At 45.7% G+C, this 18373-nt stretch overlaps 1 protein-coding gene across 1 annotated transcript in view; it reads left to right on the top strand.

The window, feature by feature from the left end:
* The first annotated feature begins 437 nt into the window (after nucleotides 1–437).
* The window catches only part of MRPS5 (mitochondrial ribosomal protein S5), a 76784-nt gene continuing 58848 nt past the window's right edge, over nucleotides 438–18373 (top strand). Inside the window, exons 1-2 of the mRNA XM_035895552.1 lie at nucleotides 438–464; nucleotides 1313–1379. Coding sequence (XP_035751445.1) covers nucleotides 438–464; nucleotides 1313–1379 — 94 coding nt within the window. The remainder of the gene's footprint in view (nucleotides 465–1312; nucleotides 1380–18373) is intronic.

Raw genomic sequence — 18373 nt, 5'->3', positions numbered from 1 at the left:
CAGTGGGGTGGCTCTATATATTAGTGAGTGTTTTGATTGTATAGATCTCAACTGTTGTGATTATAAGGTCAAGTGCTTATGGATAAGGATGAGGGAAGGCTGACAAGGCAGATATCCTGCTGGGAGTCTGCTATAGACCACCCAACCAGGATGAAGACGTAGATGAAGCATTCTACAAGCAGCTGGCAGAAGTTGCACAATCACTAGCCCTTGTTCTCATGGGGGACTTCAACTTACCGGATGTCTGCTGGAAATACAACACAACAGAGAAGAAACAAAGAAACACACTCCTGAAATGAGCAGAAGATAACTTCCTGACACAACTGGTAAGTGAACTTACCAGGGGAGGTGCCTCGCTTGACTTGCTGTTTACAAACAGAGAAGGATTGGTGAGAGATGTGGTGGTCAGAGGCCGTCTTGGGCTTAGTAATCACGAAATGGTAGAATTCTTGATTCATGACGAAGTAAGGAGTGGGCTCAGCAAAACCACTGCCATGGCTTTCCAGAGGGCAGACTTTGGCCTGTTCAGGACACTGGTTGAGAGTCCATTGGAAGGCAGTCCTGAAGGACAAAGGCTGGGAATTCTTCCAGAAGGAAGTCTTAAAGGCACAGGAGCAGGCTGTTCCCATGTGCCATAAGATGAACTGGCGGGGAAGATGACCACCTGGCTGAACAGGGAGCTTTTGCTGGGACTCAGGAAGAAAAGGAGAGTTTATTACTTTTGGAATAAGGGGCAGGCAACTCAAGAAGAGTATAGGGATCTCGTTAGGTCATATATAGAGAAAATTAGAAAGGCAAAAACCCAGCTAGAACTCCATCTGGCCACTGTTGTAAGACACTCACAAGTCTCTGGGGCCGTAAGGGATCCACCTGAGAGCACTGAGAGAGCTGGCAGAGAAGCTTGCCAAGCCACTTGATGATATTTATCAGAAGTCGAATGAGCAGTTTTATTATCTTCAATACAATACTCAATAATACATCCTCTATTGCTGTGTCTACATTCCTGTAATATGCACTGTAGTTCATCTATGTGTGTATCACATTTGTATGTCTGGTGTATTTGTATATCAGCGGTTCATCTTGAGTGTGCTCACCAGGCATGTGCAGGACAATCAGGGCATCAGGCCCAGCCAGCATGGGTTCATGAAAGGCAGGTCCTGCTTGACCAACCTGATCTCCTTCTATGACAAGGTGACCTGCCTAGTGGATAAGGGACTTCTGAGAAACCAGTCTGTCTTTTATTCTGAAGTATGTAGACTTTTCTGGTTCATAACTTTCATTTGTGCTCAATTCTTTTTCCTCAAACTGTAAGAGCAGAAGTGCAAGGCAGCAGCTCCAGGAGCTTACTTTTGACAAACTGGAGATGCAGCTTAACACAGGTAAGTGAAGTGCCGTACTGGGGTAGGAGCCTGACTTTGGCTTGGCCATCTACTGAAGTGACCTGAGCCACAGTCAATTACAAGCCAAACAGGAGGCAACAGTGCTGTCATGGAGAAGGCATGCCTCATACCGGGATATATCACAGGCAGTTGACCTCCCTGAATGTGTATATGTCAAGGGGTTTTTGCTATTTGCTATGGGTCAGCTGTGGGCTGGAGAGCCGTGTCTGAGCTGGGGCATTCATGATGGAAGAGTGCAGGCCTGCTGGAGACAGTCCCAGGGAAAGCGTGAGGTGGTTTCCAGCTGTGAGGCCTAGGGAATGTGCACTGTCACAGAAAGCAAAAAGAAGCAGGGGTTGACTTTATTTAACTTACCCTGGAATTGCCTGCTCTGTCACCAGCTCGACTGGGCTTGCAGTCTGCCCTGGAGGCTGCACACTAGTGATAAGCATAAATATTTTAAGGTTTCGTATTAATGAAATTGACTACCATGTGCCCTAAAGATAATAGCCATCGAGCTGTCACTCAGAACATTTTAGGTGCAAACAGATGCATTTTCCCCTGCAGCAACTTCCCTCTGTGAGAATAGTGATATTATTAAAGTTTGCCCAGAGAGCATTTTAGCAGCTCATTAAACACAGCTGCGTATTTTGTGTAGCATTAAAGCAATTCACTTAGTAATTAACTAAATGTATGATAAGACATTTTAACTAATATTGCTTTTCTCATGCGAGTGCTTTTCATTCATCACAATCTAGCTGATAGCATGGCAGGGGAGATCGATTGTCATCCAGGGTGGGGGCAGTCTGTGAAGCCATTGCATGGCCCTGACAGGCTTTACATTTGCGCATGTCAGGTCCTCCTCCAAAGCAAACCGTCCACCTCCGCACTGGACTTGCCAGGCTTCTCCCTCTTGTCTCCATCCTATTCCTTCCAAAGAGCAATCTTGGTATTTCTCCACATTTTGTCCTCCTCTTTTGGACTTCCGTGTTTCTCCTCCTGTGTCCATAGGTGCCATGTAGTTACTCCATGCTGCTGCTGCTTCTCTCTTTGTCGAGGGCTATTTGGGTAGTTTTGCAGCCCTATGGGTTGACCTGTGTCCCACAGTGGCTATTCCAGGTGCCTTTGCTCCCTGGGTCTTTTGGATGGCAGAGGCAGAGCTGCTCTCTGCTGTGCACTGGCCTCAGACCCAGGGGAACTTTGTTGAGCCAGAGTCCCTGCATACTGGGCACCCTGAGAGCTGTTGGTCCCCTGAGCTTCAAGGAATGCATTTGTCATTCCTTGCCTTGCTCTGCTGTTGTGCTCAGCTCCTTGAACCCCCAGCATTGCAACTGCAGTTGCAATGGCCTAGCCATCACCTGCACATAAATGCATCTTCAATTTCCAGCTCACAGTGCTTGCTGCAGGTGATCAGCAAGACCTACATCAAGAAAAGCAATAGTCAAAAAGTCTTATGCTACATAGCCGCATGTTTTCTGACCTTATGAGTGAGCAGGTCTGTTCTGAAGCTCACCCAAGGCTGGGATGGGGTTAGAGAGTCCCTGTCTGGGTCCATCACTTGAATCTTTGCAGGTCTTGCTTAGCACATGTCAGGTTTTTGTGAACCCTGATCCTGTCATCCAGTGCCAGGAAGGAGCTCCTGCATGTTGAGGGAGTGCTCTGCACACCCCTTCCTCCCTGAGCCAGCATCTGGCCAGATGAGCATTGTCTCTTCTGGGGTGGCTATGGCATTCATTTTGCACCCTGAGGAAGGGTGACCCCAAGGACACCTCAGGGCTCTCAGCTTGCTCAGGGCAGGTCCTGGTGGTGGGCAGCAACGCAGTGCTGCAGCTCCCATGGCAATGGGGAGCAGCAGGTCTGCTGCAAGGAAGGCAGCTCTGGGATAGTCTCTTGCTAGGCCAGCAGCTTGCAGACAGTCCACCAGGCTGTGGGGTGAGCTATCTGGAAAGCAGGAAGGAAGATGGCCCAGGCCATTCCTGCAGCTAGGTTTTTGCCAAGCAGCCAGATCTCAGGTGACCCCTTTGCTCAGCGCATGGGAAAATCTGTAGCAGATTCAGGGAGGTGCTAGATACGCAGAGTCTGCATCCTTGCCGTAGATGGGAGAAAAAAAGGGATTCAGCATTATCTGCAGAGCAGCTGCCATGTATCAAAGTCACAATTTCACTTCTGTGGTTCATAAATGGTGATATTTGTTCCTCCTAACAAGTAATATGACATAGAGCATCCACTGAAAAAATGGAGCACTTTATTACACCATAATGTCCAACATTCCTGAAGATATCTGGAATACTCCGTAAATTTAAAATGGGACCCCCGCCAACCTCAAGATACAACTGAGTATGGTAATATGAATATAGTTTTTAGAAGCTTCCCTGTATGTTGCTTTGTAACCAGAGAATGAAAATTAATTGGTGTAAATCTTATTTTGGAATATTTTGACCTTATCCCAGAGTAATTTAAACATTTTTTGTTCACTTTCACCAATACAGAGCATGTGTGATGTTTGTAAGGGAGATGGAAAACTCCTGGACCAACCCACTTTTCCTTACAAATAGTTTGCCATAGACTGGCATCTCTTTGCCTTGTTAGTACAATGTAGCCTGCAAAGGTCAGTATAAAATAGAAAACTGAGCAAGATGAGGAGTTTTTCTTATCTTCAGAGTGTTTAGTATAATCTCACTGGTAGACCTCTCTCACTGGATTGTGAAACGGTGTTTTGTGTGTTGGTGATGGGCTGTAATGGGATCCCACAAGAGGGTCCCATGTCACTGCCTAATGTGCTGCTGAGCAGGAATCTGGGAAAATGCTGACCATTATCTTTTTAGGCACTTTCAGCGCCAGACTGGCAGTGAAGTGCTGTTGATAGAGGCATCTTTGAAATACCTCTAGAGTCAAAGTCTGCCGCCCAGGAATGAACAGGGCATTCAAGGGTTTATCACTAGAAGCCTTCCTCTGCTAAACAGCTTACTGAATTTCAATATTGGGAGTGGGCAAACTGGATAATATGAATAATAATAAAGTTTTTTTTTTTTTGCATGGTCCCCAAGGTATTATTTTTCCCTCTTGTTTGATGTAAGGAAGGTGCTGTGTAACTATGGAAACTTTCAAACTCACTTCACACAAATTTGGGGGGAGAGAGGCAGGGGCGGAGAAAATGGAGAAGAGATGCTTTTTTTCTTTGACAGATTTCTCACAACTCCTAGATCCCACAAAAAAACAGGACATGCGTTCTCTTAGGAGAAGGGCCTTTCTCTTGTTCTGTGCACTTTAATAATAGTTTGAACACAATCAAATTCTTCATCTTGGTCTTTATGTCTTGGATCCTTCTACCCATCTGGCTGAACCTGAGGTTTCAGTGCCTGGATGCTGCACAAATCACATCCATGCAGGAATGTAACAGTGGGAAGAGAAGCAGGAGAACCAGAAGCATGGGGAGTTGTAGAGGCTTCTACAGACTTTTGGTGGACTCATAGTAGGAGCAGAAACAGAAATCAGTTCCCTGCTCATTACCCTCCCAGCCAATATATCTATTTGTGCATTCTTGCTTTCATCCCATGGATCGAGCTTTTGTCTTGCCCTTCCCTGTGAGAGTGTCAGTAGTGGAGACTCTGCAGCCCCTGCCTGTTCCTTGGGCAAAGGAGGTGGCGGGAGAAGATGAAACCACTGACAGGCTCAGCAGGGTAAGCAGCACTTCTGTCCCAAGGCAGGGTGGATTTGCCCCTGCAGCACTAATCTGCAATGCATGGAAAAAAGGCCTCCTTTTGTTCAGGAGACAAATACTCCAGGTGTTGGTGAGACCAGAAGTAAAATATCCTGAGAGTACCATTACAGAAACTAAAAGTAAGCAAAGGCAAAGGCACTGCTGTTTTTTACTTCTTTTCTCAGCTGTATCAGCAATTGGGATGGAAGGTAGTGCAGGCCCAGGACCCAGGGCTTAACACCTGGTTATGATCCAAGATCATAAGATCAAAGATCATTACAGCCTGGTTATGATCAAAGCGTAGTTCTCACACCAACAATCACACGATACACTATTTGGCACACTGGTCCCACAGCTCTGGCCAGTGAAAGCTTCAGCCCAAACCCTCCTGCTTAGGTGGAATATGAAGGCATCAAAGAAAAATAATAAAAAATGTTAAAATTTTAAAACCATATAAAAACCTGAAAAAGTTGTACAGAGAAAGCAGTCAATAAAAAAAGAGACATTACAATGTGTGCATGGCTAGGATTGACAGGGTTTAAGAAAACAAGAAAGGGCGTCTATGAGAACAGTGAGTAAAAGAGAGATTGTAGTGATGGAGTAGACTGAATGCCAGGCCATGGAACTTATTAACTATGGCGGAGAAAAGGCACATGTACTCGAACTGCATTTTTGCCTTGCCTGTCTTTGGAATGGATCAGGAGACTGTTCATGCATCAGAGCAAGAGGAAGTATTTTGTGTTTATTACAGACAAGCACATTTTGATCAGTAGGCCCTAATCATTTGTATCCACAGTTCCAAAAACAATGGCTGAGGACACAATCCAGCTTACCAAGGTTCATTCTTAATTAGAATAATTTCAATTAGAAGGAAAGCCATTTTGCCCAGGACCTCGGGAGACCATCTAGTCCCACTCCCCCCAAGACAAGCAAACACTCAGAACAGTTCCAACTAGATCTGGTTCCTGCAGGAGCAAATCTGAAAACAGTGGAGGAGTTTCCAGAGTCTGGGACACGCTAACATTTTGCCCATGTGCAGACGGTGAGTGGAATGACCTGGCAAGTGCTATGAGATATAGCAAATATAATGGAGAGACAAAGAGGAGATTGGGGTAATGTAAATGAGATTAATAATTAGTGACTATCAAAAGGGTCTTCTGGGAAAAAAGTTTGGCCTGGGTTTTATTTTTATGAGAGACAACAGGTTTGCTTGGCAACTGCAGCTTGAGCCAGCTTGTGCTGAGCACTCCCCAAGCGGACGAAGTGACGGAATGAGGAGGGGCCTCAGTGCAGGCTGAATGAGAATGTTATTCCCTGCTTACCCTGAAGCATTTACATCCCTGAACAGCTGATTAAAATCAATCTCATATAGCTGCTGGGAGTTCCACAGCTTGAATGAACCCCTGGGGCAAAATAGGGAACCTCTGGAGGTGCCCAGGGATCTTGTTCTCAGTATTTGCTGCTTTCAGGCATGAACCTGTTCCCATCTGAATATGGTAGTGATCACCCCAAGTGCTTCCAGAGACATATAAGGCCAGCATTAGGCGGCCTTAGAGACCATCTAGTAAGGAGTGCTTAAACTCAAGCAAAAGGTCTGATGTTGATTTTAAAATGTCATCACAAGAGATGATATCTGAGATCCTCATGAGTCCACACGATGCCCTTACCTTTTGCTGACTCCAGCTCCAGTTGTTTCCTGTGACAACAGTCTCCATTTCATCAGCTAGCTTGAATGATTTTAGGAAGTAAGAGGAATGGTCTATTTTCCTTATGATGCTTGCACTGTTCATCCCTGCCAGGTCATGGTTTTCCCCATGTTTTTCTGGGCTTTCACCAGTACTACAAACATTTTGCTGGTTCTGCATGGGAGGCCTATAGCTCAAGAACTTGTTGCGAACCTGTTATAGGTCAACACCTGCCATTCTCACAAGTCTGGAGCAGGTTTTTGCTAGCAGCTTGAATAACTCATTTTTCTACTCCTTTGTTGTTCCTGGCTGGTCTGATGATTAAACCAGCCTTAAAAAATGCATTCTCTTCAGGACGAAGTTAAACAGGGCAATGGTTTAACTTCTCAGCAGTGCTAGGGTTTTTTTTTTATTTCACTTCTGGTGATATAGCAGAAGGTCCACTGGGTTTGAAGCTAGTGACATATTTAAGTAAGCCTTTGAGTCTTTAAGGTTTTAAATCCCCCGCATTAACGTACTTCTGCGTTTGTAATTTTCTGTGCTGCAATGGATGCCTGGGACTGTCTCATTTATAGGAAGCGGAGGAAGATTCTCTAAACAATTTTTGATACATTTTTTTACTGATGGTCAGTTGGGACAGCTGGTTCTGTGTAAGGCCTTTGAGCCTCTGTAATCAATCCTGATCTCCATCTCCTGATAATGTTTGTCAGGGAAAAACTCAGTCTAAGGGTTTATCCTCTCCTGCCCTGATAGGGAACAGATATTCCTCCATGTGCCTTTCATTCACACACTGAAGACAAGATATTAGGTAAATAAAAAAATAAAATAAACCCCCAGCTTTTGCTCTTAGCTTCCCAAAAGCAAAAGGACCTCAGTTCATTTCCCTTGGCAAGGAATTGCTAGTTTCTGAAGTGTTCTGCTTTATACCCTTGCAAGGATATATATGATAATGTTTTCTCAATGGTTGTCCAAAAAGAGAACAAAACTCCCTGTTTGCTCCTGGAGCATGACCATGCAATGACTAGGACTTTTTTCCAGGGTGGTTGTTTCTTCTGGGAATCCTTTCAAATGGCCTGAAGATAGAGACTGAACAAAGATCTCTACACAGATTTGCTATTGCTTGAAAGTAGGATGCTTGAGGACATGATGTGCATTCATCAGGGAAGACCTCTATTCTTTGCTAAATGACAAATAGTCACACCATAGGCCATCAGGCCTAAGAACCATATTTTCTTGCCACTTCTTTCCTGCACTTCAAGCCCTGAAGCTCCCAAAACGTTAGCTCCAGTTAATAGTCTTAGCTATTCCATGGCACTTATGCCATGGGACTCCATGGGCATTTGCACCTCTCTACCATTTCTTCCTTTGTAAAATGGAGGCATTTGCACACCCTGAGTGGTTGCAAAGACCTGCACCAACTGCAGACCATAGACTTGATATTTGATTTGGTTATTATAAACTTTGAGGTTTTCCCTCTGAGGCTGAAGTATCCTTTGTTGGGCAAACCAGACAGGGTTTCCCTAAGGCAGGAGGAAGGAGGTGAAGCGGTGTGGTCAATGTAATCTGTGGGGTTAACGGGCTATGCCATTTCCCATCAGTGAAAGATTTGGCCCTCTGTGCTAACAGCAATCCATGGGTAGTGTTCTGGAGCAGGACACCCCGAACACGCTGTTAGAAAACATGTCTTTCAATTATTTACAAATGTTCAAGCAACTTGCTATGCAATATTTTTTAAATGATTCACTGTAGCTAATTTAAATTGCATTGCTTTACTTGGGATGGGATGGAGGGGGAGGGAAAGGCCACTGTCAGTAGTTATTTTATTACTGGCTATAGATACTGCAAAAAAAGTATTACTTTAACTGAAGTTGGAGTTCCAACAAAATTTCTCAGCATGGAAATTAAACCTCTTTCTTACAAGACTGTAGCTCCTCTTATTTGAGCTTCCAAAAACTCTTCTTTTTTTCCCTAAGCCCAGTACCAACATAAAGTTTCTGCCCTGTAGTTTGGCTCTTTTTTGGAAAGAGACCCCCAGTGGTGATTTCTTGTTGTGGGCATGCTTCCAGCTGTGCCTTCAGGAGATGATGCTGTTGTTAGTTCAGCTGCCTGGACAGCATTGTCCACAACTAGGCCAGACATCAGCTTGGCCTTTGGGCCCTCATCAGTGGGTTGGACTGTTCATAGGTCAGAATCCATCTCATGAATGTTGAGGAGCAGAAAAGGACTTGGCTTCAGGAAAATCTAGTGTCTCACATGCTCTGCTTTCTTCTCCTGAAGTGTGCTATCTCAGGCTGCTGCTGAAATCTTCATTTGTTGATGGAATATTTCAGCAGGTTCTTTAGAAGGATGCCAAGCAAGCAGAAAATCAAAGCATGCATTATGTATGTGAAGATACTAGTTCTCCATTTTTGTATGATTGCTTAGATCAAATCTTAACAGGATGTGGCTGTGAAGTTGTTCCACTGTTTTCCTGTCAGTCTTTAATTGCCTAGAGGTTCCAGCCCATGAAAACATATCACAGCATCAGCCAGGGTCCCTCCAGGAGTACTACCTCATGGTTTGGGTAAACCATCATTAGAGATAAATTAGGAAACACAGATAAGCAGGGAGCAATAAAAAGAAGGAGGAACACATCAGCAGACTGTGTTAGAAATGCTGCAGCTTTCTGGCCCTGCTGTGAATCTTCCCCAGTCCATTTCACTGCAGAGGCAGGTGTCTCATGGGAGCCCATCTCACCAGCCTCCTCTCCCAGAGCCAGCTGCCGGGCTTTTTGGCAGCTCTCATCCATGGCTGTGTTTGATTGTGGGGATGTGAGCGTGCCTTGTGCACGCCTGGGCAATACTTGGAAGTATTTCGTAACCACATGTCCCAGGCTGCATCCAGCCCTGCTGAATGGCCCTGTGGTTGACCTCGGCTGGTCGCCAGGTGCCCACCAAGCCACTCTATTGCTCCCCCTCCTCAACAGGGTAGGGAGAGAAAAATACAATGAAAAGCTTATGGGTCGAGTTAAGGACAGGGAGATCACTCACCAGTTACTGTGACAGGCAAAACAGACGACTTGGGGAAATTAATTTAATTGATTGCCAATTAATAACAGAGTAAGATAAAGAGAAATAAAAACAAATCTAAAACCACCTTCTCCCCACCCCCCTTCTTCCCAGGCTCAACTTCTTTTCTCGCCTTTTCTCAAGCGGTGCAGGGGGACGGGGAATGGGGGTTGCAGTCAGTTCGTAACACTTGGTCTCTGCTGCTCCTTCCTCCTCATGCTTTTCCCCTGCTCCAGCATGGAGTCCCCTGCTCCAGTGTGTAACCCGTGGGTCCTTCATGACCTTCTTCAACATGGGACCTTTCCACAGGCTGCAGTTCTTCTGCATGGGTTCTTTCCATGGCATACTCCAGCGTGGGTCCCCAGCGGGGTCACGGGTGCTGCCAGAAAACCTGCTCCTGTGTGAGCTCTTCTCCACAGGCCACAGGTCCTGCCAGGAGCCTGCTCCAGCATGGGCTTCCCACAGGGTCACAGATTCCTTCAGGGCACATCCTCCTGCTCCAGCGCGGGGTCTGCCACAGGCTGCAGGTGGAGATCTGCTCCACCGTGGGCCTCCATGGTCCTCTCCATGGGCTGCAGGGGAATCTCTGCTCCAGTGTCTGGAGCACCTCCTGCCCCTCCTGCTGCACTGACCTGGGGGTCTGCAGAGTTGTTTCACGTTTTCTCACTCCTCTCTACCAGCTGCTCTTGCACAGCATTTTTTATCCTTTCTTAAATATTTTATCACAGAGGTGCTACCAATGTCACTGATGGGCTCAGCTTTGGCCAGCAGCTAGAACTGGCTTTGTCTGACATGGGGGCAGCTTCTGGCATCTTCTCACAGAAGCCACCCCTGCAGCCCCTTCCTTACCAAAACCTTACCACATAAACCCAATACAGGCCCTATTAAGTCCCTGAGAGTGAGCAGCACTTGAGTGGTGGGGGTGGCCAAGTCCTAGAGGCACCCAGGCAGCTGCTGTTCCTGTTAGCACTTTCCCTGGGTGCTCCCAGGAGCAGAAGACAGAAAGCCTTTTTGCCTGCTCCGCAGGGAGTTGGAGGTGATGAAGTTGGCACTGGCAGGGTAGTTTTTCATGTCCTCTTTTACAGCGGGATCATGCTTACTTACTATGCACAAGAGGGAAGGGTCTGAGATTCCCCTCCAGATGCTGGAATGTCTGAGGCAGAGAGTACAGACCAGACTCACATCTATTCTGCCTGTATTTGTTCTGTATTTCAGACCCTGGGATAAAGCAGCTCAGCTGCCATCCCCAGTTCATAGGACCTGCAGACAGGGAGTTGGTTTTTTTTTTAATTTTTTGTGTGTTGGATTAATTTTAAATTTCCTCATACTCTGACATGTCAGGGCGGGGAAGAAAGAAAATCTCATCGTCTCTTTTCTCTAGAATTGTAGTTTAAAGGGGAGATGACGGCATGTTTTAATCTTTTAAAAGTTCTCTCAAGCAAAATGAATATTTATATTTTGTGCCTGAAAGTATCCATTTTCTGAGCCATAACTTCTAGTCTCTGTTATTCATAACATATCCTTTGGCTTCTTGACGTTCCCTAGAGATGTCCCCATCCTTGGCAACATGTCACTTATTAGGACTGATTTCTATGGGCCCTGAGTGGCTTCTGGGAGGACACTGGGGTCTTCCTCGGGAGGGCAAGGCAGCCTGGCTCTCATTACTGCTGTGAGAGAAGTAGTCCCCCAGTACCAGCTCTCAGCGCTCCAGCCTCTTCATTTTGTGCTACTAATGGGGGCAGCTGACACGAGAGTTGACTTTTTGCTTGGCTCTTCACTGGTTCTCATGAATGAGTCTTTGGCGCGTAAGTCGAGCTGGGTGTTGCTCAGACGAGTCATGCAGATAGGAAGCAACTGAACACAAGACACTTGGCTGCCAGATGGCAGGACAGCCCTGGACAGCAGCCCAAAAGATGATGATCTTTGTGTCAGTACATTCCCCAGCTCATAATGCATCCTTGCCACCAGCACAGGAAAGAGGTGAAACTAAGTGACTAAGTGCAGGCAGGGTGAAAAACTCTTTAAGCTGTCTTTACCTGCTGGCCTTGTGTCACCTGTATTCCCAGCACTGACTGCTAGAGCTTACTTAGCAACCTAAGCATATGCAACAGAAAGCTGTCCTGAGGGTCCTGGAGTCATTGCAAAAATTGAGATACTGTAGGCAAATAAATAATCTGGTGGTCTGGAATGCATCATTAAACCATATTAATAAAAGAGGTGTGTGGAGTGACTCAGCGACAAACGCTGCATCGCTTGCTCTTACTTCTTTAAGTACAGTGTTTCTAAAGGAAGAAAACAAAAACCCCAAATAGTTGAAGGAGCAATTCCAATTTAGACCCTGTAGATTTAGTGCTGGTAGCGAATGCCTTTGTCCTGCACAGAATTTTTGCCTTCCTTTCGGGTAACTGATGTCTTCCAGGATGACCAGTATCCAAGTTCCCTAATCTGTTCTTTGTTGTTTATTCTCATGTGCCAGATAGAGGCAGGGGTCTGAGCATGCAAACAAGAGCTTGCAGCTTTATTTCATTTCCTGCCACCACGTGACAGTGGCCCTCGTAAGACAGTCTTTGCAAGAGGAGGTTTGCAGATGTGCGTGTCTGGCTTTACTGCAGCTGCTGTTCCTGTATGTTTTCTCACTGTACCCTCTATCATCGTACCACCATCTCTCGGGGAAGTCAAGTGCTGAACACCTGTAGTGAAGCCTGGTGTGACAAGACCCCCTGTGAGTTCCTGCTCTTGGAGTCTGCTCGTGACAGCACAATAGTGAAAACGGATTTGTGCTAAGACTGGTGAAGTGTGCTGTCACTGCACTAACTCTGCCAGAGCGAGTGTCCATGTCCCCCAGCCATGCTGCTAGCATGGAGTCCGGCAACAGGTCCTCAGAGCCAGAGTCCACTGTGCATCTGAGTGCTAGCAGCTGGTTTTTGGAGATAGCAGCCTTCTGCTTAGCAAATGATCCATGTGAGGCAGGTGGAGCATGGTTTGTTATTGCCAGCAATGGGAAGGAGAACACATAAATAATGTGAAGAGTTGAATAGTTGCTTTGTTTACTACTCCTGTATCTCTGGCTGCTGCTATACAGAAATCAACTATGACATATTTGATGCCAGGTGGCAATAATACTCAGATCTCAATGGAAATGTGTATTTATTTGAAAGATGGAGCAGCACTGTCAGATGAACATTACCCTGGCTGAGAGGTATCTTTGAGCAGCTTTCTGGGCCTGCCAGACCCTGCTTTACGTATATGTTTATTGGTCTGTATAACTGATTGACTACTTCTCCGATTGCACAGCCTTCAAACCAGGTGCCTGGCAATAACCATCTATTTCTAGAGACATGTAAATTGCCTTCTGTCCGGCCTGGGATTCAGCATACTGTGATGGAGCTGGCCACAGGAAAGCCTCAATCTATTTCCAGCTTTCACTTTGGCAGATTATTGATGTGTAGCTTGTAACACTGTACCTCAGCAACACTAGAGATATGATGGCAGTAGTCACATTAACCTTTTCAATCAGCTACATGCTGTTTTCACATTGCTCTGCTAAGAGGTTCACAGTGGCTTTTGGGACTCACAGATGCCATCTCAAAACAATTAAATACCAAGAAACGTCATTGCTGAAAGACTCATAACAGCAATGGCAGAAATACCCAGGCACCTTCAGAACTGCAAGTCTGCTTATGACCTTTCTTCTGGCTTCATTAGCAATACCGCTGTGCAATTGCATGTTAACTGTTATGAAAGGCCAGTGCACCTGGCCATTTCCCTGCTCGGCTCTGAGCACAACCAGCAGCTGCAAGGCCCATGCTGACCACCTACGCATCAGAAGTGGAAGAGTAACCAGGCAGAGCAAGCAGCAGTTCCTCTAGATACACGTTAGTACAATTTTTTATTGGGAAGAAGCAAGGGTTTCACCTGGTGCCACATCACCCAGTGTTGTTAGATGCAGCATCACTACAGCTACTGTAACTGTCGTGCATATCCCTGATAATGTGGACACCTGGGATTCATGTGTTGCCTCCTCCATAAAACTGATGCTTATGCCCAAATAATAAGAAAAGTCAAGCACCCGGAACTGTTGAAGAAAACAAGTGATCAGCCAAGGGTGAGACCTATGGACTAAAAAAGAGGGGGAGAAGCAGAGAGAGAATGCTGACCAGGCCAGGAATATTTCTGACTACAAACCAGTGAGCAGGTGTATTAAGCACCCACTGAAGATTTCAAATTACTGAAAGCTGTCTGGTTTCAGCAGCTGTACAGCATCTCTAGATTAGCAAAGAGCTGTGTTGTCTTTGTCACTCTCCTTGGCAGCTGATCTTTGGTCCCAGAGCTACATTTCAGTAGTGATACCGGGGTTTTAAAGCATGGGAGCCTCCACAGACCGGCATAGCAGAGGAGGAAATGAAACACCATGCAAACTGCAAGCAGGAGCAGAAGGGTAGCATTTGTGAAGGGAATAGCTGTTTTTGCTGGCACGGAGCAAAGGAGTGACCACCTGGGAGATAATGTGCCACAGTTACTCCTGACTGGCTGTGGAGAAACACAAGGTTTTGGCTGAAATCTTAAAACCACTCTGGTAGTAAAAGGCAGCAGCAATCTGGCATGTACACCCTTGTGCCCTCATTGATACTGATGATGGCCTTGCTCTGGCATCTTTAATGACACCTTCCTGAAACAGGATGCTTGACAGTGCTCATCAGTCCCCAACATGTACAAAAGCAAACCCTTAAAGTACAGGTTTCCATGGAGAATGTATTACGCTTTCTCCTGGTAACCCTGCCCTAGGCAACACTGGCAACTGGCTATTGTGTTTGCAGAGCGGGGCTGATTTGGCCCTTAGCAAGGAAGCTGGGAATGGGGTTCCTCCCGTGTGCCACCAAGGCCTGGGATCAAGGTGGGCATCTGGGCTGAAAGCTCCCTGTTCCTCACTATCCAGTGGCCCAGGCAGGTAAGAAGGGTACAAAAGCTTATATCTCCTCTACCTAGGGCGGGGGGGTGTTACTGTTGCCTGGCACACAGCTGTTTCCACCACACCTGGAGGATCTTCCTACTCCTTTTTAAACACGCATTCCTTAGCATTAGTGGCTAAACAGCAAAATACTCCTGAGGCTTCCACATTATAAGGCCACCCACAACTGCCTGTGCTGTCTCACCTTACCGTGAGCCCTGGGAGCAAGGTCTGGCTGATTTTCCCTGCGACAGCGGAGTGCCTGGGCCAAACAGCTAGTTCTGCTATTTTGGAAACTTGTTTATCAGAAACCATTCAAGACACCAGCCTCTTCCCTGCTGAAGGTGACCCAAAGGGAGTGAAGTCCTTCTGACTCCACCAGGTCTCAGAGCTCCTCTTCTTTACAGATGTTTCTTCTTGCCCATCTAAAGTTCCTACCAAGGACGAGCCAAAGCAGTGTAATGCATTTAGTTGACATTGCTTTTACAATGGGAAAGCATACATTGGGGAGTAACTTTAAACAATAGAGGTTTACAGGCAATGAGCCAGGCAAAAAAACAGTGTTTATGTTATCAGTTGTTAAAAATTATCAGTCTTGCTGAAACAAATGAGCTAGATTGAGACTTTGCTATTATTCAACGATAGGAAAACCCTAATCAAAATCACATTTCCTCTGAAATTTTTGTCTGTTAGCGTTAGAGTGCACTATTCATCCTTCATTGGAGCAGGCAGCCTGCCTTTGAATGGTCCATTATCAGCCTGCATTGCTGTCCTTCCCAGTGGCAGCACTGTTCAGACATCAATTACTAATACTGGTTCAGATCTATTTTACTGCCGAGTAAAGAGTTATCACTGATTAAAAAAAATTGGAGCAAATAAGGTTTGCTCCAAAATGTAAGTAACAACATGCCCAGACAGTAGGCTTTACTGTAACTGTTTTCAGGTTCTGTTCTGTTCTGGTAGGTTATGAGATATGACTGGATTTTTCTCTATCCTGAGATAGCAAAGAAATAGCTGAAAGTATTTCACTTTGCTGAAAGTATTCCAGTGCTGGACAGACCAGATGTGTGTCTCACAGGAGTGCAGTGGGATACTCAAAGTGCCAGGCTTCCTGATGGATACCTGTGGAGTGGGGCATTTTCCATCTTAGCTTCTTGCCACAGGGAGAATGGTGGCTGCACCACGGTGTTTTAAGAATCACTTGTTCCCCCTTCTGGGCTGACCACCCCTCTGGTCCTTTTCCCCACCACATGTGCGTCCTTTCCTGCCTGCCATGGCAGCGCCATGCTGGCACTAACCAGGTTGCTACCAATGGTTCAGGTCATCTGCTGTCATGTACCTTCTCACAGCACCACCCAATACCGAATTTTGTAACACTGAAAAGGAACATATGGTCTCCCTCTAATTGGAGCAACTCAGTCAAGCTTGCAAGCTTGAAATAATTTACAACAGGATAGCCTTAGAAGTTGCTATATGTGATTAGATAGAAGGAAGCGTATTTGTGAGTAGCATAGATAGAAGAACTGTACTAAGACACTGTATCCTTGAGTAGGACAAATAGAGGAGTTGTGCTAGAAGAAACTAGTTTTGTATCAGTAAGAAATATGTAAATAGGCCGGTGATGGACTGAGCATGCCCAAAGACTGAGTTCAACGAGCAGATGCAGTGAGGAAGACTATCGATGACCACCGGAGGACCTTGGAAGGCCACCAGTGGACATAAATGCGCATGCTTTGAGGACATTTGCATATATTAATGAGTTCTGGGAAGTGGTATGACTATGATAATTATTTCCTATATGTTTAACGAATATGTAAATTTTGACTGCATATAACCCTCTGTAGTTGAATAATTTGGGGCACACACTAGGAGAGCGATCCCCTGTGTGCCTGGCACCATAATAAAGAATGCCTGCTTCCTAAAACTACAAACTGAGTTTTAGAGGGTTCTTATCCCACCGACTTACGGTATCACACCTTCACCAGCTTCTTGCACAGCAACGAAGCACTAGCACTAGGTGCTTTTCCGGGGCCCCAGCCCTAACACAAAGACTTCTGCAGGTTACTTGGGTCTCTGTGGAGCTCAGGGCAGATGGGCAGGCTTAGCATGCTATTTCCAGTTCCAGGGAGAGAACTTTGGGTTCAGACAGGTAAGATAATAATAGCTCAGAGCTAATGGCACCAGATTTTTTTTAGGAGGGTCTAAGGGAAACCCCAAGCCTCCAGACCCCAAAACCATTCTGAGACAGTTCAGAACTTCATTAACTTTTCAGACTTGGAAGGTTGTGCTCCAAGATGATTTAGCTTTTGGGGAAGTCTTTTCTTAAAATGTAGGCCTATTTTTAGAGGGGTGGGGAGAAAAATAATTGTAAAAAACAACTGTTACAAAGGAGGAAATTTGTCATCTTTGAGTTGTAGCTGAATGACCAGTAGTGAACTCCAGGAACTGGCTTTTAGGACTGCATATTACTTTTTCTCCGCCTTATGTAGGCTGTGCAGCATACTGAGAGACTGGCTAGTGCATACACCGATTCCCATTGACCCAAAGCAAAACACACTCACCCCTACACTGCTGGCATTGACCAGCTGTAGCAGCGTGACAAGGTACAGTTCCTAAACAGCCATTTCACTGGCTGCAATTAATATGTAGCGAATTTGTACAAGGCAAATTCTTTGTCTTCAGTAAATGATGCGCAGAAAGTGGCATTTCCATTAGATCACCCAGTGCATAAATAAAAAAGAGAGTTTAATTCCCTGTGTGACACAATTACTTCCAAAAGGAAGAACTTGAAATAAATACTGCCATGAACATATCTGCAGGAATTTATGAGAGACTAATTGGTTTTATCCTTAGCGACAGTCAGGGTTACATCCTGAAATATGTGGTATCTTAATGCTGTGAGGATGGGCATATTTAAAGTGCCTGAAGATAAAAATCCTGTTTAAAAGATTATGTCTTGCATCAATTTTCTGCCAGCAGCTGGTCTGTCAGCACATTACAGGAAATTCTTCTTTACAGCTTCTCAGCCTATTTTTATTCCATAAGGTACAAAGCAATCATTGTGTTACATGTTGAATGTATGACAAATACGGGACACATTGCAGGCTGTGTGCTTCTGCTCACTAATGCAAATTAAGCTATTTGTTATCACTGTAGTCTTTAATACTGGAACTGGTACATCAGGAAGAAGAACGGTAATGCAGCATGTGAAAATGTCTGTATTGCAGAGGAGAGCAGTCAGACCAGTAACTCCACTGGCTTTGCTGCGCAGGAGGGAGAAAAATAAAGAGGGAAAAAAGCTGCTGTGAATAATTTCCAGCAAAGTTTTCACTGCCCCAAAAACTGTTCTGAAAAAGCAAGAATTCATCCCCTAGCGTTCTGCCTTTTCATTCTTGGTATAATAATGCCTCGCAGCCACAGTGGCAGGCACGGTGCAGAAGAGCAGGGGCTGGTTCCCACCCCAAGGGCACGCCGAAGGGTACAAGGTGTGTGCAGCAGGCTGAACTACCAGGTCTTCTTGTCATATTTGCTGTCTGAGTGAGTTCAGGGCCCTGAGCAGCTCCTAAAGGGCGTCTGGTACTTAAGCTGCTGCAGTTCAGGGGGTGAGAGAGCTG

This window comes from Egretta garzetta, unplaced genomic scaffold (assembly GCF_000687185.1).
Source record: "Egretta garzetta isolate BGI_Z169 unplaced genomic scaffold, ASM68718v1 scaffold360, whole genome shotgun sequence".
Lineage (NCBI taxonomy): Eukaryota > Metazoa > Chordata > Aves > Pelecaniformes > Ardeidae > Egretta > Egretta garzetta.
Note: the sequence above shows the minus strand (reverse complement) of the source record. Positions and strands in the feature narration are given on the sequence as shown.